At 42.4% G+C, this 24,237-nt stretch overlaps 3 protein-coding genes across 4 annotated transcripts in view; 2 read left to right on the top strand and 1 right to left on the bottom strand.

Moving 5' to 3' along the window:
• Positions 1-5,767: 5,767 nt before the first annotated feature.
• LOC106656642 (TPPP family protein CG45057-like) lies at positions 5,768-18,154 on the top strand. Of its 2 annotated transcripts, none has more exons than XM_014377711.2 (4): positions 5,768-6,202; positions 15,337-15,697; positions 16,289-16,421; positions 16,517-18,154. In XM_014377711.2, the coding sequence occupies exons 2-4, from the start codon at positions 15,366-15,368 to the stop codon at positions 16,694-16,696; spliced, it is 645 nt and encodes a 214-aa protein (XP_014233197.1). In that variant the 5' UTR covers positions 5,768-6,202; positions 15,337-15,365; the 3' UTR covers positions 16,697-18,154. The 2 variants fall into 2 exon arrangements, with proteins under 2 accessions (XP_014233197.1, XP_014233196.1); XM_014377710.2 differs by lacking the exon at positions 5,768-6,202 and adding an exon at positions 7,207-7,813.
• Positions 18,155-18,289: 135 nt separating this feature from the next.
• The window catches only part of LOC106656607 (protein TANC2), a 44,334-nt gene continuing 38,386 nt past the window's right edge, over positions 18,290-24,237 (bottom strand). Inside the window, exons 7-10 of the mRNA XM_023463261.1 lie at positions 23,947-24,153; positions 20,061-21,434; positions 19,561-19,986; positions 18,290-19,472 (exon numbers count right to left, since the gene is read on the bottom strand). Coding sequence (XP_023319029.1) covers positions 19,179-19,472; positions 19,561-19,986; positions 20,061-21,434; positions 23,947-24,153 — 2,301 coding nt within the window. The 3' untranslated portion in view covers positions 18,290-19,178. The remainder of the gene's footprint in view (positions 19,473-19,560; positions 19,987-20,060; positions 21,435-23,946; positions 24,154-24,237) is intronic.
• On the top strand, positions 21,906-23,890 carry LOC106656686 (embryonic polarity protein dorsal-like). Its single transcript, XM_014377771.2, has one exon. It carries the CDS (start codon positions 22,075-22,077, stop codon positions 23,518-23,520), a length of 1,446 nt encoding a protein of 481 aa, XP_014233257.1. The 5' UTR covers positions 21,906-22,074; the 3' UTR covers positions 23,521-23,890.

Below are 24,237 nucleotides of genomic sequence, written 5' to 3'. Positions count from 1 at the left end.
TATATTATCTGAAGCAAGATTTGAATGTTAGTTGTAAAAAAATTAATTGTTATTATTTATTAATGATTTACGAAAATAAATTATATTTTTTAACTATACCTTTTATATTTAAAGAGATGCGAATTGAACTTAGTTAGACAAAGATGAATTGATGATGTTTTTCAAATTTAGTTTTCAGGTAGCTATATATATTGGCAATATATTGCTAAAACCATTTCATTTTTAAAATCGGCAATATACTGGCGCGTGTCCATTTGCCTCTACAGTTGCAATATATTGGCGATATATTGCACTAACATATTGCCAATATATTGCACATATTTCGCCAATCGAAACGATTTTTACTCGATTTTAGTCGTCGATTTGAAAAACTCCTATACGCATCGTCTAGCCGAATTTGAAGACCCGACTATTGATGATGGCTTGACATTTTTTAAATTGCATCGCAAAGACAATAATTTTTGTAAAATTAGAAGAGAAGCTCAAATCAATTGTTTGTTGTAATAAAATTATTATTTACAGGACTGCTTCAAGAGGTTTTATTAAATCAAAATAAAATCCAGTACAAATTAGAGGTGGCGCCAATGAACAACACAAATGATGAAGCAGAGATGGTGACACAACAGGACAAAATTCATGTCGATACTTCCTCTCAAAACAATGGACGATTTCAATGCATTTGAGTGCAAGCTGAACCAAAGTGAAAAGATGCGGAAAAAGACTGTAAGTTCTGAAAAAAGTTTTTGTCATACAGTATTAGTAACAATGTTCACCCATTTCTGAAATTTCATTATATTTTTTTGTTTCAGAAATCATTTCTTAAAACACGTGGAGGCAAAGATGCCCATTACACTACACGCAACATCCTTGCAGCTGTTATTTCAAATGAATTGGCAACGAAATTTAGCTTTAAAGGGAAAAAAAGGAAAGGCGTGGTAAAAAGATCTTTCAGTAATACATACTTACATAAAAAAGTTATTGAAATTGGTAAGTACGAAAATTCATTCGATAATCAAATTAAAATGTACTTATAGAAGATAATTTTATTTCAATATTTTGTGCAAATGTTTTTGCTCGACAACCGACTGCAGCGGCCATTCGAGTTTTCATTGACAACCACATCGAAATTTATATGACGTGGTATATACATTTGGAATTGTGTTGGTCGAGGGTTGGCTTTTTACCCTTTGGTTGCCCAAGATGAGCAGTTAGTCTGCTTGGCCTGCGCGGTTTACCTCGAATACTTTGACAATTTGAACATTGAAAATCTTCTTCGACTTCAGAAAAACATTCGCATTGAATTTGCAGTCGTTTGCCAGTTTTGGGGATATGGTTTTACTGTGCTCTCTGATAAACGTTGTCTGGCCCGATTACTGCCTCATAACGTCGGCGTAATGTCTCATATCTACATCTTCGATGTATGTATCCCCTTTAAGAATCGGTTAGTGTCTTTTATGGAGGCCTGAGAGGAAAAGCGTATTAAGTATGCTATCGTAAATGAACAGTTCCGGAACTAGGGATATACTAAGTGGAAAAATCAGCACCTATTAACGGTCACTATCTCCCGGTCTATTTGAATTGCAGTACCGCAGAGCTAGGCCTAATAAATACACTAACTATAAGCATTAGCTTCAAGTGCCGGCTTTCAAAAAATCACTTCGATATTAAAGATTTCTTTTCCGATACAACACTTTGATCCATCGCGCGAGTTTCGATCTGTTCGCGCATAAAAGTATGTTTGTAAACAATTCCGGTGTGTGTAACGTGTATTGTGTGTGTATATTTAACCGTGGGTCGTCGCTGCGCGTGCATGCAACCCCAGCCAGCTTTGTACGAGCGAACGTACAAGGTTCGTTATACAATAGGCTAACATTTGTATAAGAACATAGACGGTACCACTATAGTTTTTACTCAAATAAAACTAGACAACTTAATTTTTTTACATTTAGATTTCATTGTGACATCTAGCGGTGAAATTGAAAGCTCATCGTCAACGAGGGTATGGATTTCCATTTCCATAGAATCGGGCATAGATACTTTCTGGATGTTTCTTGAACAATTTTAAACCTCTTTTGTTGACTTACCTCCTCCAAATTAAAAAGAAAAAATGTTTTTTCAAAGATTTATTTGTAATAGAATAAAACGTCATATCACAATGAAAATTTTTTTACATACTTTATCGACCCTATACTATATAAAGACAATTTTTTATAATTTTTTCCCACCCAGAGTCGTCTGCTAAAATTATTTCAAAAAAACACGAAAAAACCGCGGCGGGAACGATTATGAAAAAATCATTAATTTTATCACCCTGATATTTCAACACAATAATCTGTCCATGTTACTGCTTAGAATGAATAAGAATGAAAATCATTGGTTAAAAAATAAAGAAATGGTGGCTTTTTTTCGAAAATTTGAAGGTGTAGTGCATATGCACTACGTATACCCTCAGGTTTCCCTTGCCCCACTGGTCCTCGGGTCTGGTCAAATGCGAGTCAGTAGGGAAGGGGGTATAGCAGTAATCTCTCCTGCGCACAGGCTCTAGTCTCCTGCAGGCCTTTCTCTAGAAGAAGGAGTAATAGAAAGAGAAAAAAAAATTGTTTATATCTCCAAAAATATTATGCCGATTTTTTCCATTCTAGTTTATTCTGAGCAGTAACATGGGCCGATTATTGTGTTAAAATTTCAGGGTGATAAAATTAATGGTTTTTTCTTAATCGTTCCCACCGCGGTTTTTTTTCGTGTTCTTTTAAAGCAATTGTAGCATACGACACTGGGTGACAAAAAATTATAAAAAATTTTCTTTATATAGTATAAGGTCAATAAAGTATGTAAAAAATTTTCATTATGATATGACGTTTCATTCTATTACAAATAAATCTTTGAAAAATATTTTTTCTTTTTAATTTGGAGGAGGTAGGTTCGCTTAACTCAATAGTTTATGAGATAAAAAAGTAGTGAGACTTGAAAGTAAATTTTTTTACTCCGGCCTCTATTTTGTTTAAAAAAAGTTGATTTTTTGCTCCCTAGGCACGTAATATATTATTTTCGATTGAATTAATCTTGGTTTCTCAAAGGAGAGATTTTAAGATCCAGTTCTGTATACATTTTAACCCCATATAAAAATAATAAAAGGTTAAAAAATTTAAATGAAAAAAAAAGTTGACCTCACACACATTTTTATTTAAATTTAAAATTTTTTATTAAATTTTAATTCAAGCAATTTAAATACAACCATTGAAAATAACACACTCAAAACCATTAGATTTTATGGTTTTGTGAAAGTGAATATCAAATCGTGTCTTCCCGACGTTAATGGGTTATTATTGTCCTTGTACAATTGCGAATGGTCGATTAAATTTACAACTCCAAGCTTTGGAAATGGGTTTGATCGCACAATAAGTACTTATATACCATAGCATTCGATCGAGGCATTCATCAAATCGATATTTGTATCTATCATGTACGAAGTACGAGATTACAAACGCGTAACGCGCGGACGTGCCATCAATATATATATTGGAACCCTCCGCGAGTCGAAAGGCCTCATTAAATCGATAACCCAACCCACATGGAAGTAATACTTTTTGCTCATGTTAAAATAAATATAAGGTCAAGCCAAGCCTTACAGAACGCAAGTGTAATAAAATCTCTAGAACTTTTTTTTAATTCGATCGTCGGGTAAAAAATCGTTAAGGTTGTAAATGATTATATCAATGGTCGAAAAATCTTTCCATTTATTTAGTTAGTACGTATTACACTTACCATGTCTATTTTATTTTGCCTAACAAAAAAATTAATGATAGAAATCTACTTTTTTTGATTTTCTGTACTTTGAGAAGGAATTATGATTCGAGGCTGAGATATATCGGTATAGCACAAGGGAAATATTAATAATGGTCACCTTCTTTTTTTCTCGAAAAATTAAACTAAAAATTCAATTTACAAAAAATTATCAGTTGAAAATGTATGATTTTCCAATATTGCTCATCGGTATACCCTTTCGTTGTACACATATCGATCGCAAATTCATATAAAGCTCCTAACCTTGAGGCTACTTAGTCGCTGACATAGTTGCAAACCCATAATAATAGCCTTTTCGGTTCAATACATATTTTATGATAATTAGCTGCCCAGACGTTATCAGCTTCAATTAAGGGTTAAATGATTTTTTCGTCCACATAGGGAAAAAATAGACAAAAAATCCACCAAACTCGTGACAAATGATCGAACTTCATTTTTTTTTCTTTTTCTTCGTTGAATCACAAGTCAAGAGAATAAAATTTGAGAAATGTGTCGAATTTTTGGTTTCCGATGATCCTGTCTGGAAATATCCTGCCTACCGCAGGATAACAGGATGACCCGAGGAAAACTGATGGAAAATCAACCATTTTCAATACTTTTATCAGAAATTTTTTCAAAGCTTAAGCTTCATTGTGCATAAATAATAAAATTGATTGGGCTTTTGGTTTTTTAAGTATAATTTTTCAATAAAAAGAATAATAATAATTTTTGTCACACAAAGCTATGTAACCAACAGGTAAATGTATCTAGCAACAGATGCGATTTACGCGAATCGGCGCATATCGATCCACGACGTAGCTACTATATCATATCATCGGGCACAAGGCACATAGTATATGGGTGATTGCCACAAAAAGTTTGTTTTTTCACTGCATTTATGGATTGCACGTTGCTCAAACATTTACAGCGCGTATAATACCTCATTTTATGCTTATTTGTACCTAGAATTTAATTATTAATGAGGAAATACATAAAAAATACGCTCCGCAACAAAATAATCCCAACAATCAATTTTCAAATGCATTTATCTTCCTCTATTTTGATCGTACCGAGACTAGTGTTCAGGCACTCGAGTTCGATGAGCAGCGTCGACTGCGATGGCCCCAGACATTGGTCGCCTCGTCCATGAGCGACAAGCCCTCCTCGTACATGTGCAGCGCCAGAATTAGCAACAGCTCGTCCTCGCCGATCGACTCGAGCAACCCCTTAACGTCCATCCGACCGAGTCCGAGCACGTCGAGAGGTCGGCACCACCTTGTCGAAGTGGTGCCAGCCGCCCGGGAAGTAGTCCTTGACGAGCGGCTTGTCGATCATAGTTTGAAAGTATACACTTTAGGCAGCGAACGAGTTGAGCACGCGTATGCGCAGTGCATGCTAATATTGGATCTCAAAATCGAACATTTCCCATGGACATTATTTAAACTGCTATAACGACGGCGAAATAATTTTTATCACTGCTGGACATAGAAATATAAAAATACTCATATTTAAGTGTAATAATCCATATACTTATAATGGCACATAGATAATTCAATTTTAGGGTATAATGTTTGACTGATTCTTAAAAGTAGACACATGACGATAAATATGACTATGGAGTAATACGGCTTTTTAATATTCAATGTAAAAGTTTGAAATAATTTATATCTAACTATTCTGTCGTCGATTCACGATTTTCAACTGCTTACAGGACGGGACATCAAAAAACAAGCTTTTCGTGACAATCACCCACATAGGTATAGGTGTACTAAAGCGCGGGTGTCGGAGCCAACGTATAATACACCTACTACAATGTGTACATAGCTCGCGCTGTGTATGGGACGCACCTCGGCGTCACGATTCGCAATCTCTTATAGGCTCGTTACACTGTACACTGCTGCCGCCGTTTCTGCCGCTGCTGCTGCTGCTGCTATAATAAAACTAAGCGCCAAGCCGCAAGAGTCTCCAGTCCGACGCTGCCGAGCAATTCTATCGCGTGTCTGGCGCGCGCGTGCCAGACCATCTCCACAGACACTATATATACTCTACAGGATCGCTCGAAACTTTTTCTCGCGCCTCGATCGCGTGCAGCCTGCGCGGGTGGGTGTTTACGTGCGTCGGTGCATACGTGCCTTTGTAATAGTAGTATGCACGTTGGGGCGGTGGTGTACTAATTCGAGGAGTTTGAAGTGTGGACAACGCGAGTGCAGTTGTGCGCGCGAAGTATACTGTTCACGCGAGCAATTGTACTTGGCGCAATTTTCAACTCGAGCTGCGAGATTCGAACGTGCGCGCGCGCGCGTGATTGTGTGTATCGGCAACAGGTGCGATTTCGAGTGAATTTTGCATACTCGCGAGCATCGGGTCGATTTCAAGAAGAAACACACGTTCGAGTTGTCGAAGAAACAAAATCAAAGTGGTAAGTTACGATTGACTTATGACCGCAAGTTGCGAATTTGTCGAGTCAGTGGAAAACTCGAACGGACCATAAATCTAAAAATAGGCGCGGCATCTTACATTTTATGTTTGTAAAGAGTCGCAAGCCAATCGGTTTTCTCGAATCGCCCGGAAGAAGCCTCTTCGAGTCTCACCTAAAATCATATAGACCGCTAAAATCGTTTCTCGCTCGATCTATAATTACGATACAATAACAGAGAGGCAGCACAAAAGTTTCGCCAGTTTACGTAGATATCCCCGCCTTGGAAACGAAGCAAAAAAGAAAAAAAAAATAATAATAATCTCACTCTCGATCTTATCGATAATCTGCAACTACTTGAAATTATCGAGCTCGCGTCCTTGAAGTTACTTACACTGCACGTACACCTACTTATTTACGCAAATATAGCGTCGAGTATTATTTTTTACCGCGCACACGTATTCCTCGCGACAGAAAGAGAGACATGCTCCGCTTTTTTTAACGAATGACCTATCCGTTCGAGCTTTTTCGACACAGATATACAGCGCTATTAAGGTATGTTATTCGTAGAAAAACGCGATCCTCGCGCGATCGGGCACGCACGAATCCGTAATAATGTATGTTGCTCGATTCCACGGCACGCGAGTGCTAATTTTTTTTTCTCCATCTTTCTCTCTCTTTCTTTCTTCGGGCTACGATTCTCGGATGTGTATAAGTCGAGCACATAATATTAATCCTTGGCGCGCGCGCGGAGGGCACGTCTGGGAAGTCATTCAACTCGAGCGAGTACACAGGGGCGCGGGCGAACGTCATCTATCTCTCTCTCTCTCTCTAAAAATTGAATGAGGCCGCGTGCGTTGTGTGCAGGCTCGATTCACACTGCAGCAGCAGACAGCCAGAAGGGGTCGCACGGCAGCAGCAGAGAGAGAGAGAAAGAGCTTTTGTGTGCGCGATCGCCCTCTCTGCACTCGCTCGCACTGTAGCGCAGCAGCGCAGAGAGCGAGCGAGCGAGCGAGAGCTGGTGTGTAGCAGCAGCAGCTCACGCGCAAGGCGGTCCGCGCGCTCCACACAGATCGATAGAGGACTTGCGCGTTGTATGGAAGCAGCTGCAACAGCAACAGCAGCACCCGCAAGTCTCTCGCGACGGTCCGCAAAGTTCATAACACACCGTGTACACACACACACTGTATATACGGGGAGCACTAGTTCTCGAGACAACATCATCTCTCTCAGCCATCAGCAGCAGCAGCAGCAGCAGATAACAGCGAGGGGGGAAGTTCTCTGCGATCTACATGTGAAGTGTTCAAAGTGTCGATCGCTTCGCGGCTCTGTGCCCGTACATAAACTCTTTTCCCTCCTCTCTGGTATACATAATATGCAAAGCGACGTCATTGGCACATATATCAGTTCTTTCCTCCAGGCCGATTAGTTCATCGCGTACACATACGTACGCAGTGTGTTTAATCGTGCATCGGAGTGCGTGTGCGTGTGTGTATATAAACCGCGTGTGCGTGCGTGTTCGGTGCTGCATAATATTATATGCATATACTGGATCCTCGCGGCCAAGGAACTTGACCGACTTCGCTTATATATAGCCTGCACGCACTATAAAAAGTAAGCTAGATTAAACATCTGTGCCGCGCTGCATGTTGATTGTTGTTGGATCGTTGCATACGTATATAGTTAGTAAGTTGTTCGCGCGTTGTCGAGCTTGCAGCTAGCTCGAGCGAGCGAAACGAAAAAAAAAAGAATGCAAACGGGACTTTGGAGATTTTTGCATAATACAAAGTTCGATCGTGTAGCTGCTGCATCGTTCCGAATAAAACAGAGAGCAGAGTGGAATGGAACAGCGGCTATGCAACCGAGATAAAAATTTTGCATGCATTATTATATTTTTCTTATCGTGGAAAGCGTATAGATACAAAGTTTTTATTATTTATTGTTTACGCGAATAAGCACGGAAGGAAGCAAATGAATAAAATTTTCAATTAGAAAAATGTCATATCTATATGAACCTCTGGTACTAAATATAAATGGTTTGTAATCAGTTCTCGCACGCGCGCTTGCAACCGCTATATATCTACGCGTCGCGCGTATCGTATATCGATATTATGATGTATTACGTTATCGATTTCGATTGGGAATTTCGCACCGGATCAATACTAGAAGCTGCCAGCAGCGGTTATAATCTTTTTCTTTTTTGTCCTGCGTTATTCTGCACGATGAGTTCGTGTAACGAATGCTGTACATATGAACGTATAAAGCTCCGATTGCAAAACGCGCAGTCTGCCCACACCCACACAGGCTGCGTACTACGTGTGTGTGTGTGTGTATAAATACGACTGCTCTATTGTCTAGTCCTCGAGCGCGAGTCTGCGTCGGCACAATCGCAGAGACAGAGAGGGAAAGAGAGAGAGAGAGAGAAAGAGACGTAGACTGCGTGCTCCGTCATTCGCGGTACGATAAGAGACTTGACTTTCACTCTATTTCGTGCATTATTATCGTCATTCGTATTATAATCTGCGTTTTTTTTTTCATTAACTTTGGGCGCGATTGAATAAATTTTTAAGCATGACGAATGTATAAAAAACACACGTGTGCGACGAGCGGATAGGTATATGCGGATATAGTTTCGCTAATTAGGCGCGAGGAACGAAGATAATTAAGTATACACGGTTGCAAGTCCCTCCGACAAGTCACTTCAACTTAACCATTAGATAAGCGACCGATACCACGACCCACCGATAGATGGCTTTATCCTATTCCCAAGAAACCCCTATACAGGTCAATGAATATCAGTAATTATAAAGAAGACCAATATTTTGTTGCGATTGAGTGTTTAGTTATGGTCCTGCACGTTGTGAAAAAAAGACGCTCGTGTTTACACAATTTTCGAATATTTACGACGTGTACCGGCGTCTCTTCGCTCACACACACACACATTAATTTATATGTGTTTTGATTGATACAAATTTTATTACGCCAGGTGTTTCCACCGTAAGGCTAAAGTAGTTAAAATACAAGGTAATATACATTAACAATTATATGCAAGCAAATGTGTCAATAATATTCAGACCGGTGTCATCTATTTTTGACACTCGATTCGAAAGAAACGATCAACTCCTTCATGTGGAGCATAGTTAAAGCTTCTTCCACATCTATCGCAAAGATTCATGTTGATTTTTCCAGATAACTATATAGTTACCGCTTCTTTGTATACGTGATTAAATAGTCGCGACGCGTCGCGAGGCTCAAACTCGCGAAAACAATGCACGCGCCGAGGCTCTCGAGTATGTGTGCGCGCGCGTGTGCACTACGGCCGTGTGTTAATAAAACGTAATAGCAATTTGCCATGTGTCTATATAGCGTCTAACGCACGCATCGCATCGACTGTAATCTCTATTTTTGTAAGCGAGGTCGCGATTTTCTGCGCGGGAAGCTCCTTCTTTTTTATATTTTTTTTTGTACACCCACACTGCGTCTGCACGACGTGGCCGAGCTCATCTTCGTCAAACGAACTTCGACGTGTATGCGTTGCATATTAGCTATTGTAATTCTACGTTACGTACGGCGGTATTATTATGTTATGTTGCGTGGGAGGCAAAGGGAGAGTTGACTGCAAACACTTTACCAAAACAGATTTGGTATTATATCGAGCTTCTTTCAAAACAAAAATATGAGACGGGTAAATAAAGCAAATAGGTCGATGGTGAAGACTTTTATTGATTGCAGTACAAAGAAACTTTATTCATAGATGATCTTTGCCGGTGCAGATAGAAAACTGATTGTTATGTTTCTCGCAGAAATTCCAAAAAAGAAAATCAACCATAGTTTCCTTTTTTTAGCAACTAACAAGTTATCGATTGATAATTAGGATTCTATTCAGTGCAATATTTTGGTAGAACTGTTCAACATTAATAATGACCTAATGACCAAAAAATGACAATTTTAAACTTTTTGCAATACGCATTAGTAATTTGTTGCAATTGCGTTACAAATATTTAGCGTATCGTGAATTATTAAATTGAATGACAATTCAACTGTTTCAATAGTTTAGATGAATATTCAACTGTTTTAAATACGGTAATTTTCGTCTCTACCGCTAGATGTCGAGTATCTTAAAATCTATAAATCTGCTAGTGACTGAGTCAACAAATTTGCATATATAACTTTTTTTCTTATATATAAGTCGCAATTTGAAAATGATAATTAAAGTCGATATCGATATCGACAGAAGCCATCCTGCGAGGCTTATGATTGGGTAGAGGAAATAGATGGAATATAATATTATTACACGTGAACACTTTTGATGTATAACTTGTCTGTTTGACTGCTGGAGAACGAATACGTCGATGAGTCTGTGTCGAGATGGAACGAGGTAACATCTACTTGCGCTTGTATCACTCAAATTTTTATCACTTTTTATGAGCTTTCACTAGCTTATGTTTTCATATTGTCTCTATAAAAGTCGTAAAACAAACGTTGGAATTTCTCTTGGTTCTATGGCCTAAACTATGTTAACCGGGAAAGTCGGATTTTATTAAAGTCCGATGACCTTTCGAATAGTAGCCCTGAAAGAGCCTGAAACCGAAAGGAGTTGCAGAGTGTAAACTCTGTACATATTGTATATATTGATTTCATCAATTTCTCAATGCTGTAGTTACTATTCAGTGCACTTATTGCTCCCTCAATGAAAGCAACGTTAGGTGGCACGATTAATTCGCTTGGAGGATCAAAGCCTGTCTTGAACCATTCGCATAAAATGTAGTTAATAAAATTATTGCTTCTCTGCTCTGTTATTACTTGGTAAAGCGGTGTTATGCAAGATTCATCAATAAGTCCAACTATTGATACTTGGAGAATGCCACTACTTTTATGGATTGAGTTTCAAAGGGTTGTACGTCAATCAATTCTGTACTAATTACTTGTATTGCTTCACTTTCATTTTTATATCTTGTTGATACTTGTTCAGGCCAAAAATATATGACATGGAAAGGACTTAAGGACATTTCATGTATCATTGCATAAAACTCCACATTTCCTTTGAGAGAGTGCAAGGCTCTCATATCGTCATAATCACAATCACAATGCGCCTTTGTCCTGATACTCGTACAGACACTCGACGTTCTAGGAATTAACCTCTACCGCCCGCTTGCACAGCATTACGCTTAGTCGTCTCGACACTCGTCCGAACACGCTTGTACCTGACGACCACAGCGGTGTTCGCTCGTCTCTATCTTTTTGAATAAACATTTTTCACTTACTATCTCAGCCCATTCCTCGTCTTCGCCTACAGTTTCGACTTCCTCTTCCTTCTTTTTGACCTTTTCTTCTTCCTTCTTTTCGGACGAATCATCCTCAGGAGAGGACGAGTCTGAAGGGTCCGGGTCCCGATGCTCCGGCGATGATTCACCTGCCGACGAATCCTTATTCTGCAACCTTGCACTAGCCGCCTGGACACGTTCTTCTAGCTTTTTCACTTTTTTCATAAGTTTTTCCATCTCTCGCGCTGGACTTAACGATCTCTTTCGGGACGACATTTTTGTGGGTCTCTAAGACACGTGTTGTCTTGGCGCGCACGAAAAAATAACTGAAGATGAAGAAGCGGCGCGGCAGTGATCGGAGAGCGGTAGCCCTCTGGAGGCAGGCCGCAGAAGTTTTTTCAAATCCTTTCAGGGTCTCTAAAATGCGTGAAGTCGAGGCCGTCTACGACGACTACAAATGGTAATGTAGGAGAGCGAGGACATAATATAACTCCACATTTCCTTTGAGAGAGTGCAAGGCTCTCATATCGTCATAATCACAATCACAATTAATTATTACTTCAATTAACGATTCTTCTTCCATTTGTTCTGTTTCATTACTCATTTTAATTTTCTTCGTTGGATTTGCCATGGTACAGAAGGGTTTTAAACGTTCCAATAACTTTTTATCCGTTTTAAGTTTTAATCTTAATTTTAAATATAAATTGAAATATAAATATAAATATAAAGACAGCTTGAATTGAACATCTACAAAAGTTCGTTAGCTTTCGAACGGTAGCCTTGAAAAGGCTGGTAACCGAAAAGAGTTGCGGAGTTTGTACTCTACAATTGACAAGGCGGTTAGTTTCGATCTTTAGCAAAAGTTCGAGGTCTTTCGAGGTCCTACGAGAGGTGGTCCTGAAAAGGACCGGGGCCGAGTTGGCGTGTACAAGTTCCAAATTGTTTAGTTGGCGAGTGATGTGGATCGAGTGATCACCGAGATCCGATGCTGTTCTGGAGTCAACTCTGCAACGGAAGGCTGGAAATCCCGTCAACCTCGTAGTCTTGGCGGCGATGACTCTGCGATGAAACTGACTTGGCCTTGCTGGTCAGTTGCAGCCGGAAGGTCCAGGCTGCTAATCCTAAGCGACCAAATTCGAAGTGGCCGATACTTAAGCCCTGGCGGGGATAAGTAGCTTGTGGATGCCGGCGCTGCGCCATCTAGTGGTCACTAGTGAGGCTTCTCAGTGTAGAAGTGGAAAGGAGGCTTGGATAGGAGCGAGAAATAATAAGATTGAGTATTTTAGTACAACTCAGGTTTATTAACGTTCCCTAGGTCAAGCTCTCGTGGGCGAGCGAGTTGCGACTTCCGGCTCATTATAAACAATTTGACTAACATAAAAATTATTTTACATCATTATGTAGGTTATTACCTTTAAAATGAGACGTCGATGAGCTCGATCGCACTAATACGAGCCAAGTTACAGAGGTTGAAAGATGAAAAAAGACGTATTTCTAGGAATTTTTTTTTCCTCTCTCTCTTTACAAGAGGAGCTACTTTTGGCGCTATACGAAGCACGCGCCACTAACCGACTTGTAACGAGCACCGGACTGTTCTAATTCACTCGCTATCGAACTACAAATAAAGTCACTCAGTTAACTTGCAACCCAAATGTAACTTTATTTATCTACCTAATTTTCTACCCTCGCACGCTGGGTACGAAGCAACACTTCTGAACAGCAACTAGTAGTCAATCAGGCGACAACTAACGCTTCACGCCGAACCTATAATTCATTAACAGTCGCTTTGCATAAGACGTACCCCGTAGCCTAGTGGCTACGAAACCTGCTTTTTACTCTTGTAGACTCGCGATCGATTTTTATTTTATTTTTATTCTATATTTTTATTCTAACAGGTATACTAATAAGGTATGATATATCCGTGAGGCAGCAGGGTATAGTTTTCTACACCGAAATGCGTCTCGGGAATCCTTGGGATGAGGAGATTTTGAGGTGTTCCACTTGGCACTTGGAACTAGTAAAATAGTTCATCAATTCACCTCATAGACGGATACCATCGTAGTGGAGTCACGAGAAATGCGTCTTTTAGTTGATTCTAGTCAAAAATATAAAAATGATGCTCGTCGCACAGCGTGCAAGTATTACACTCGGAAAAAGGGGGTAAAACACGTCGCACGCGCCGAGCGAGTAATCGCGAATAATTATAGTAAATGCCGTAAGAATGAAAATTATCCAGCGCAACTCGTATACAAATTGCATTTATATACCCGTTACGTACACTTGATAAGACTCGAGAGCACAATTGCACGGCAGCGCGTCTTACATCACGCGATAAACACTTTTACGATCGCACGCGCTCACCAACAAAATTCAATTTTCGCACTGCTGCAATACTGCGGCGCCGCGAGCTTCGCTATACCGACAAAAATTCGTTTCCATAAACGCGCGTATATTACATACGTGTAACAAAAGTGTCGTGAATGCACGCATGACTCGCACACTCGCGAGCAGTTAGTTTTCATTAAACTTCACCTTCGCGCAGGGTATTATGTAAACGAAAAAAACAAAACGGCAGAAAAAAAACACACTCGTGCCTTCGCGAATAGTTCGCGTATGTAATGTACCTAGGCCGTGACTGTGAACTCGATGCTCCGCTTATACATATGTGTATTTGAGTCCTGCATGCGTATGAGAATTGGGTCAGCTGCTGCGCGCATTACGATCATCGCTGTAAGCGCAACGTATACCCGCATTATAATCTAACGCGTTCGAGTCTCGACTTTTGCCCCGGCGGAAGTTCGATGGCACGACTCGTTTTTTGCCGCGCTTCTTAAATGGGCCTCGTTACGGTGGTTTTTTTTCTCTATTTTCTCTGCTGCTGCTGCACAGACGTCGCGTCGCGTTGATGCAGCAGCACTCGGCAGCAGGCGCAACACACGCACGCACACGAGCACATAATTTATGTTTTCTATAACGCGTATAAAAAGTCCGTTTGTTTCAATATTTATGCGAATCTTATGCATATACATTGTGTTGCATTGCACTCGCACCCGCAGTAACTGCATCGCGCACAGCTCTAAGCGCGTGTGCATCTGACGTGTGCAGCTCTCCGTTTAGTTCGCATGTATAATTGAGAAACTTGCGGTATTTCTTGTATATCTGCATTGTACTTAATTAGGTTTTCTTTTCTTTTTTTACACTTTGTTGCAACAACAAAAAAAAAGATAATGAAGCGGTGCTTATGGAAAAGAAAAAGAAGTATTGTACACCACGTCGAATTGAGTAATCAGTGCTAAAAAGGTATCAGTCCTCGTACCAAAATTTACTCGTGAAAAATGTACGTTGCCTTTATTTGATCAAGCTATTCCAAATCGATATCTTTGGTATGCCCATATAAGGTTTAAATAGCACACCTTTATCGACAAGACCATATCGTAGCGACGAAAACAAATAATAACAATTATTTTTTTCGATCGATCGGCACGAAATTAACCTTTATAGCACGTGTATCAACGCCCATATATCCTTATCTGGAATACTTTTCGCATTTAAAAATTGTTTATACGCATATGTACGATCGTGGGTAATTAAAAAGGTTCACTTTATGAACGTATACTTTGATATAATAATCCGATTAGATAATACGATCTTTTTTTTTTAAATTTTACCCTTGCTGATCGGATAGATCGGTTTCCTCGGGTTACACGCAGCTACGTATGTCTGCGTAATAAGGCTCTCTCTCTCTCTGTCTGGCGCACCGCACGAGGCGGAAATGAATATAAAAATGTGTTACAATATATCTCGGAGCGCGCGTTACGCTCGCTACATTTTAATGATAACTTTGTAATTATATTATTTCTTTCGATTTTACAGTAACCGGTGCTCTCTTTATAATACGTATCATGGCGCAAAACGGCGGAAGCGCGGATGCAGCCGCGGCGGTGAAAAATCTCAGCGGCAACGTGGCCAATCTCAAGGTGAGCGAGGCCGAGCAGAAGCGCTCCAATAGCGCCAGTCCCGCGCCGGGCAACAACGACAATAGCAGCAACAACAGCAACGGCAGCGGCGGTTCCTTTATCGCAAGTTTCAAGGCCTTCTCGAAATTCGGAGACACCAAGAGCGACGGAAAACACATTACTCTGAGCCAGAGCGACAAGTGGATGAAGCAGGCCAAGGTCATCGACGGCAAGACCATCACGACGACCGATACCGGCATCTTCTTCAAGAAACAAAAGTTCGTAAATACTCTGTTAACAAAAAGAAACTTTAAATTTAAATTTAGCGAAGATTTTATGTTCAAACATTAAAATTGAGGTAATCGATGAGTACTAATTTAGTTGTTTAACATAAACTGCGCGAAAATGTATGAAAATATGATCGCATAGATTGTTAATTTTATTTTGTCAATGAAATACTTTGATTGAAAATTAATGTTTTAATACTGATTCATTAAAGAATGTATAAAGCCAATCATAATTAAAGACAACCGCCACTAGATGGCGAGTACCTTTATTTGTAAATCCCCAAGTGGCAAAATCAAAATAGCTGTATAAGTCAAAAGCCTAGATGATAGATCTGATATCTGATACATTGATCGACTCGTACTGATGTAAATGATAACATGAAAATAAATGTGAGAATGAAGGAATATGAATCTAATCTCATGTTTAATAAAAAAAATTAACGTGATCCGAACTAAATTTAAATCACAGGAACTTTAATAATTTCAAACAAAATTGAATTCATCTAATACATAAAAGATCAAACTATGCGACCTCTTTTCCAGTATATTTTTTCTTTTAATGTAATCTTACATATCCCTCAGAGCTATGAAGCTGAGCATCGAGCAGTACAAAGCTTTCCTCGAGGAATTAGCCAAGAGCAAGAAAATGGAGGTGGCCGACATCAAGAGCAAACTGGCCAATTGCGGACCGCCCGGCGTCACCGGACCATCGGTCGTAAGTTTACAAAAAAAATAATTTGCAACTAAAGTAAGATCTCGATCGACCTAATAACATTCCTCCCTCTTTTCACTCGTCGAAACCGCGAACAGAACACCAAGGCCATGTCGGCGGTCGAGAGGCTCACGGACGTGTCCAAGTACACGGGCTCGCACAAGCAGCGCTTCGACGAGACGGGCAAGGGCCGCGGCATCGCCGGCCGCAAGGACGTCGTCGACAAGTCCGGCTACGTGCAGGGCTACCAGAACAAGGACAGCTACAAGGGACAGTAAATCTAATTGCTACTCGCCCTACGATCCGCATTATTATTGTAACAGATCATCAATTTTTATCATCCGTTTTACATGTTTATTGTGTAGAGCCGGAGCAGCTATCTCAAGCGCATATCACACGATTGAGCGTCACGACTGTGGCGATGTATAATCTGCGCCGAAGAAAAAAAAAATCAGTGCAGGTCCCAGAAAATGATACGCTTTATTTGCACCCTATACGTTTACCTCTATTGTATTGTATCGTCGTGCGCATCGGATTTATATTATCATCGATCGTCGTTTACGCACACATTGTAATGACATTATAATAATTATAATTATTATACGGAATCGTACATGTTGAACAAAAAAAAAGAAAGAGATTTTTATGTATACACACGTATATTTACATCCTATATATTATTGTATAGAATATATAACAAAAAAAAAATACATGTCATCGTTGCATTTCTAAATCGATATAGGCGAGAGAACAAAAAAAATTATTTATTGTATAGAACAATCGATTATGCGTATAATATAACGTATCGTCAAAGTCGTTCGCGCAATCTCAAACTGTGTTAATATTTATAATATCGATGTGATTGATTTGACAGAAGTTAGCAGCGAAAATGACACCGATTTGTTCTGCTCATTCTAAATCAAAATCAAATTCAAAAAATGAGAAGTCGGTGCATTTTCACTTCGCGCAGCTTTGTGTTTGCAGCCGCGTTTCAACCACATATGAATACATTGCAATACCGATTAATTATAATGAAAAAATGAACATTTTAAATTTTATATAGACATTTAGACGTTCCCCGTTTTCATCTGTAATTTTATATTATAACATAGTTATCATGTAGCATTGCTCCTATATGATTCGTTGAACCAAAAATTGTTGTAGTCTATTATTAACTCAATACGTTATTTTGTTGTGACTGTTTTGTAACATATGTGTGAACAATTGACTCGAAATTATCTTCCGCCATATATATTCATAAAAATAAAACAGCGAGGTACTGAATTTTTTAATAACAAGTGCTTTTTCACTGCTGCAGAACGAACAAAATTTTAGTAAATATGTCTTTTCTCTAATGTTGATTAAATTCATAGATTCGAGTCATAGAAAAGAAAGACTTGAAAAAACAAACACAATCAAATGTGTTCAATTGACTTATCCATTACTCAGGTAAACTTTGTATTTTATTTCAATAATGACAATTTCGGTAAGTTCTTTATCCATGGAAAAACATTTTTAATATGAATATAGAGAATTTAGAATTTCGATGCATATGTACAACTTTTGAAAAATGTCAACAATAAACTGCACAACAAACTTGAAAACTTAAGCTTTGAGTTTTAAAGCTCGGTCTAACTAGTATTTTTCAATTGTTTAGCTTGACTTTACTACGTACTTTTGCATACTTTTACATGCGACGTTTAATGTAACTTGGACGTTTAAAAAATATGCTAAAGAAGTAAGTCTGCATTATAAATAGTATAATGTATAATTTACTGAAAATAAAAATTGAATATTAATTATTCGTGGGATTATTTATTCATCTCCGAAGGTATATTATTAATGAAACAGATTTTTAATTTGAGAATTATAAATTTTATTTATATCTGACTACAGTATATCAGTCGCAAAATATAATTTTTGTGCTTGGCAAGTATTTTACACTAATATAATTTCATTTATTTAATCATTAGCTTTTTCGTAATTTTAATTTTGTTTACAACAATATATTTTTCATAAAACATTTGATTATTCCATAAAATACGATAGACAATAATTCGAAGTAAAGCTTGGAAGATCCTAATACAAAATATATAATATAATTTTCAAGGGAATACTGTCCGAAAGGTAGGAATAATTTAATTTCTTCTCTTCAAGAAGCCTAATAAGCTTTTCGAATTTCACTATATATAATATCATAATAATATATATGCATAAAAAGCTTGAAGCGCGCGATATATATCGTTTAATTGACTAAATTTTGGTTTACAATTTATTATAACTTAGGTTTCACACGTGTTTGACACGAGTATATTTTGTTCTCAAACTCATCTCGTCGTTCGCAAAGGCTCGTCGATTGTACGTTAACCCTTTGAATTTATCTAATATTATAGAGCTATAGATTCGCATGCGTGCAACATTATTATCATTATTACATAATATAACGATTTATCCCACACGCGGGACGAGTAAAATTATATTCATTTTCGATTTTTCTCCCCCGTATGCTGCAGTATAGATAATCTCAAAATTAATTCTACAATCATATAGTTAAAAGCTTTTTTTTATCGATTACATAGATGCCCGAAAAAAACGCGTCGATTACAAACGGCACACACGTGATACATATAAATTTTCATTTCACGATCCTCGTTGACTTGACTATACAACAACATTAACAACAACAACGATAATCTCAAAACTTAATTCGCTACGCGATACGCTTTAATACAAAAAAAAGGAATTAAAATAAACTAAAATCTACAATTCAGTCGATCTGTCGATGGAGGCGCGCACGATGATCTGGCCGGACTTGTCGGTGCGTATCTCGGTGCCGTTGATCATCGAGAGTATCTGCTCCCTGAGCTGGCGGAAGGCCCGACGGTCGTGTCGCGCTTGCTCGGGCACGTGTCGCAGTCCGGCCTCGCAGTCGCGCAGGGCCTCCTCGAGCCGGTCGAGATTCATGTTGCCGCGGGCCCGGGCGTAATAGGCCTCGAACGAGTGCGGCCGGATCTTCAGCACCTCGTCGGCTATCTCGTTCGCCTCCTCGAATTCCTGCGAAGAAAGAAGAAAACAGCGACATTCGATAACGTTATATTTATCACGGGTAATATGCGTTTTGCATTCCATAATCAAAACTCACGTTGGTCTTTCGCTTGCATCGGCTGAGATTCAGGAGAAAGTTGATCCTCAGCTGGACGAAGGCCGCGGCGTGGGCCAGCCTGTTGCTGCGGTCCTCGTGCTCGGGCTGGTCGCTGGCCTCGGGCACCTCCGGGAACTTTTTCAGCGCGTAGATGTAGCGATGGCCGGCCTCCTTGAAGCGCGACTTGCGAAACAGCACGTTGCCGTCCTCGAGCAGCTTGTTGAGCAGCACGAGCAGCATGTCGGGCTTGCCGCTGGCGCAGGTCCAGGTGACGGGGCCGAGCTTGGCGCCGAGGCGCAGAAAGGACTGGACCACGGGCAGATTGCGGCTGCCGATCGCCCGGTCGAGCGGTCGCATGCCCTTGTGATCGACGTGCTCGATCGCCGCGCCCTTGTCCAGCAGCAGCTGCACGATCTTTGGATTTACCTGCGAAAAAATTACGAAATTATAAAAATTGTTTCGTTTTCTTTCTATACAATTTTTTTCGTTATAACACATACCTGACAGGCTGCCAAATCCAGGGGCGATCTTCCAGCCCTGTCGCAAGCGGCCACGTCGGCCCCTCGCTCCAGCAGCAGCTGCACCGCCTGGACGCGTCCCCGCATGCAGGCCCAGGTCAACGCGCCGTGGCCCCGCACGTCCTGATCCTCGAGCTGGGCCCCCTTGTCCAGCAGCAGCTCGCACAGATTGGCGTGACCCTCCTGGGCAGCCAGCATCAGGGCAGTCATGCCTTCCGGGTCCCGTTGTTTCAGCAATCGCGTCGTTTGCGTCTCACCGCCGTCCTCGTTACTGCGTCGACCGTTGAGGCTGCCCATCGGTTGCAGCAGTCGCTCGGCGGTGGCCCAGTTACCCTCTCGGGCCGCAAGCATCAGCGGCGTGAGTCCCTTGGCGTTGGGCACTTCGGGCGCGGCACCACGGGCCAGCAGAGCCGACACGGTGGTCGTGGAGCCGTTCGCGGCGGCCACGCTCAGAGCCGTCTCGCCCAGTAGGGTGTCCACCTCGTCGACGCCGACCTCGGACATGTCGAGCAGAAACTCGACGACGGCCTCGTGGCCCTGGGCCGCCGCCGCGACGAGGGCCTGCAGCGCCGCCTCGTCTCGATCCACGTTCCTGCCGCTGCCCAACCGACGATGACCACCGTCGTTGTTCGTCGTCGTCGTCGTTAGCCAGTCGCAGGCCAGCAGGTAGCCGACCACGGCGAGTCGACCGCGTCTGGCCGCGTGCACCAGGGCGCACTGGCGCGAGGTGTCGGTGCGGCCGAGGGTGGCTCCGGCCGCGGCGAGACGCCTCACCACGTCGCAGTGGCCCCGGGCTGCGGCCAGGATCAGCGCCGTGCAGCCCTGACTGTTGGCCAGATCGACGTTGGCGCCAAAGTCCAGCAGCAGCGAGACCATCTCGCAGCTGCCCTCGTGCGCGTACATGCAGAGGATCGGCGCCGAGCCGAGATAGTCGGTGACGGCGTCGGGCGAGGCTCCGGCCAGCAGCAGCAGCCGCGACACCTTGACGTTGGGACTGTAGACGTTGCGCAGGGTGCACAGGGCCGCGGAGGTGTTTTGCGAGGCGGTGGCCAGCCAGACGGCCTGCAGGTCGCGCGACGGCCACGAAGCCGAGGTGCCGCCGCCGCTGTTTGTATTGTTGCAGCCTCGAAACAGATGGGCCTTGAGCACGTGATGGCCCAGCTCGAGGGTGCGCTCGCCGTCGAGCGGCGCCTCCAGCTTCGTCAGGCGGAAGGCGTGCGCGGCGTGGCCGTGGCGCAGATCGCACTGGAACTTGAAGGACTCGCCCTCGTCGCGCCTTATCAGCCACTCCCTGAACGACGGATGGAAGAACATGTACGTGTCGTCGAGGCGCTTCACCAGGAAGCCCGAGAGCATCTGTAAATAATAATACGATTCAATTTTATTAATCAATAACATACAGTTGAATTTATTTTTAAATTTTCATAAATTTTAATAACTCTTTTCAATCATCTTAAAAAAAAGTGACATTTGAATTCACGTTTCTAATCAATAATTTTATTTTTAATTATCTCTAATTCATGATTTTATATTTTATGCATTTAACGATAAATATCATCTTCGACTCATAAAGTCAATTTGATATGTCAATAACGATTGGAAAAAAAAATTAAGAAACCAAAGCTACTCTTTTAACAAAAATATATATCATTACAATGTGTATAATAAGATAATAATTAATACACAATTATTTATTCAAACAAATCTCTCTATTTCAAATCAAATTCCTTTGAAACCTTAATTCACAATTTTGCTCACGTGGTCCAGTTCAAAATTCAATTACCAAGAGGTCCGACTGTAAATACAAGCTCAGTTACGAGCGTTCCCTCGATCTGTACACACTACACGCTTTGTCGATATATTCGAAAATAAGCTCGCGCGCGCTAGTGTTGTTGTGTCGTGTTGTCTCGTGTGTGTGTGTGCCGTATATGTGTCAATAATAATCCAGCTCTCTCTCTCCAACCTCTCCAACCTCTCCGCAGTCGTCGTAATAATAATGCTGAGCCAGGAACGAGCCAGCGGCCTCAGCCTACCCCGGGTGACGTTCCACGAGCAGCCCGCGCACCGCGCGCTCTTCCGCTGGGCCGGCGACGCCTGCGGCTGCGAGTCGCAGATCGGCTCGCGCGATCCCCGCCGAGCCGACTGCCCGTCGATCATCGTGCACAACTACGAGGGCCCGGTGCTGCTCACCATCTCGCTCGTCACCAGCCAGGAGCCGCACTATCCGCACCCGTATCTGCTGCAGGGCGGCCGCGGCTACAAGATGTCCAAGGGCATCTGCTACTTTCGCGCCCGCGCCGAGCCCGGCAAGCCCATCGAGCTGCGCAATCTGCGCGTCAAGAAGCTCGCGGCGGACTCGCTGCGAGCCTCGCTCCTCGACCGGCGCAACCTCTGCTACGACCCGTTCCAGACCAACTACGAGCATCTCGAGGAGCTCGACCAGCAGCGGGTGGTCAGCAGCACGTCCACCGACAGCGGCAAACAGTCGATCGATCTCACGTCGGCGCGACTCTGCGTCACGGCCTATCTCGATCACGAGGGCCGTTTCGACTACTGCCTGCTGCCCGCCGTCTCCGAGCCGATTCACGACTCGCGCGACAAGCCCGACCTGACCATCGTCTGGCTGAGTCACGTGGCGGGACCGCCGGCCGGCCATCAGATCTGCTGCCTGTTGGCGGGCCGGGTCGAGCGCGACGACGTCGAGGTGCACTTCTACGACGACGCCAACGAGTGGCAGGCCGTCGGCTTGCCCTACCCGCCGGGCGTCTACGAGAACACGGCGATCGTCTTCAGCACGCCGGCCTATCGCGGCAGCGGCGAGCTGGAGCAGCCCGTGACGGTGAACGTGAGGCTGCGCCTCAAGAGCGACCCGAGCGTCACCTCGCCCCGGGTCTACCGCTACACGTACCAGTCGAGCTACAGCGACGAGCGCGACTGCCTCTTCAAGAGCAACAAGAGGCCCAAGATCGCCCCGCAGGATCTGATCGCTCGGACGTTGGCTGCTGGTACCGAGCCCAACAACAACAACAACAAGATCTACGGCCGCAAGGAGGCCGGGGACTCGCTGCTCAAGCTGCAGATGGAGCGGGTCTTCGACAAGAATCTGGCGGCGCTGGACTCGACGCCGTCGATGACGGCCACGCACTCGGTGTCGGCCAGCAGCGGCGGATCGGCCACCCAGAGCCGCAACGAGCATCATCCGTACAATCATCAGCATCGTTTGCTCAATCGGCCGGCCACTTATTTGGAATCGATCTATCCGTACAAGAAACCGATGAAACAGGAGCATCAGCAACAGCAGAGTGGCGGCGGCAACAACAACAACAACAACGACAGCACGACGAGCGTCAGGAGCTGCACGAGCGACGCCGCCTCCGACGGCCACGCGCACCAGAAAAAGTACTCGGACGTCGCGTACGAGTTCGATCCGTTGCTCAGGTGAATCGATCGGAGAAGAGAGCTAGCTACGCTTGCGTGTGTGTGAAGCATCGCGAAGAGAAAAAAGAAAATAGTGGAAGAAAAAACCGCTTGGAGTAGAAAATTAGTGGGCGTTTCGAGCTTTAAACAAAAATTTACTGTACGATATAGTATAGCAAAAATTATACTATATGCTTTATAGCAAATTTTTTTTTCTCGCGCCTGTATATCGCGTATAATTTGTATACTCTAAACTGCGTAATAAATATCCCAATTTGTGTGTGAGTGTGAGCGTTTATGTGATATAATACACGTCGATGTATCGGTTCGCCTTCACGGGATAAGGGCGTCGCGCGCGCGCGTATATGAATTGTAAATAAACGATGATTTTTTTTTTATATTATTTCACTCAATAAAGAACAATGCGGCAATATAAAAAAAACACACGTACCTTAAATCTCTGCAAAAAGTCCTCCCAGGCGAGCGAGACGCGATTCTCGAGCGAGTTGCAGGAGCGATAGATCTCGGGCAGGGTGAGCGGCGACAGGGCCGCGAGACAGACGCCGAGGATCGACGAGACCCGCTCGAACGAGGAGTCCGTGGGGAAGCGCAGATTGAAGTGCAGCTGGTAGATCTGAGCCAGGGATACGGGTAGGACCTGCAAGCGTGAAAAAAAAAAATAAGTTACGTTACACACTTGAAATTTTAAAAAGAGAAAAATGTATAAATAAACGAATATAAA

The sequence above is a fragment of the Trichogramma pretiosum genome, unplaced genomic scaffold (assembly GCF_000599845.2).
Source record: "Trichogramma pretiosum strain Unisexual culture from Peru unplaced genomic scaffold, Tpre_2.0 scaffold41, whole genome shotgun sequence".
Taxonomy (NCBI): domain Eukaryota; kingdom Metazoa; phylum Arthropoda; class Insecta; order Hymenoptera; family Trichogrammatidae; genus Trichogramma; species Trichogramma pretiosum.
The sequence above is the reverse complement of the archived record's forward strand: the minus strand, read 5'-3'. Positions and strand labels throughout refer to the sequence as shown.

Coding starts and splice junctions, on each gene's coding strand:
- LOC106656642 (XM_014377711.2), top strand. CDS start 15,366: ATGGCGCAAAACGGCGGAAGCGCGGATGCAGCCGCGGCGGTGAAAAAT. Junction 15,698..16,288: donor ATCTTCTTCAAGAAACAAAA/GTTCGTAAATAC, acceptor CATATCCCTCAG/AGCTATGAAGCTGAGCATCG. Junction 16,422..16,516: donor GCGTCACCGGACCATCGGTC/GTAAGTTTACAA, acceptor AACCGCGAACAG/AACACCAAGGCCATGTCGGC.
- LOC106656686 (XM_014377771.2), top strand. CDS start 22,075: ATGCTGAGCCAGGAACGAGCCAGCGGCCTCAGCCTACCCCGGGTGACG.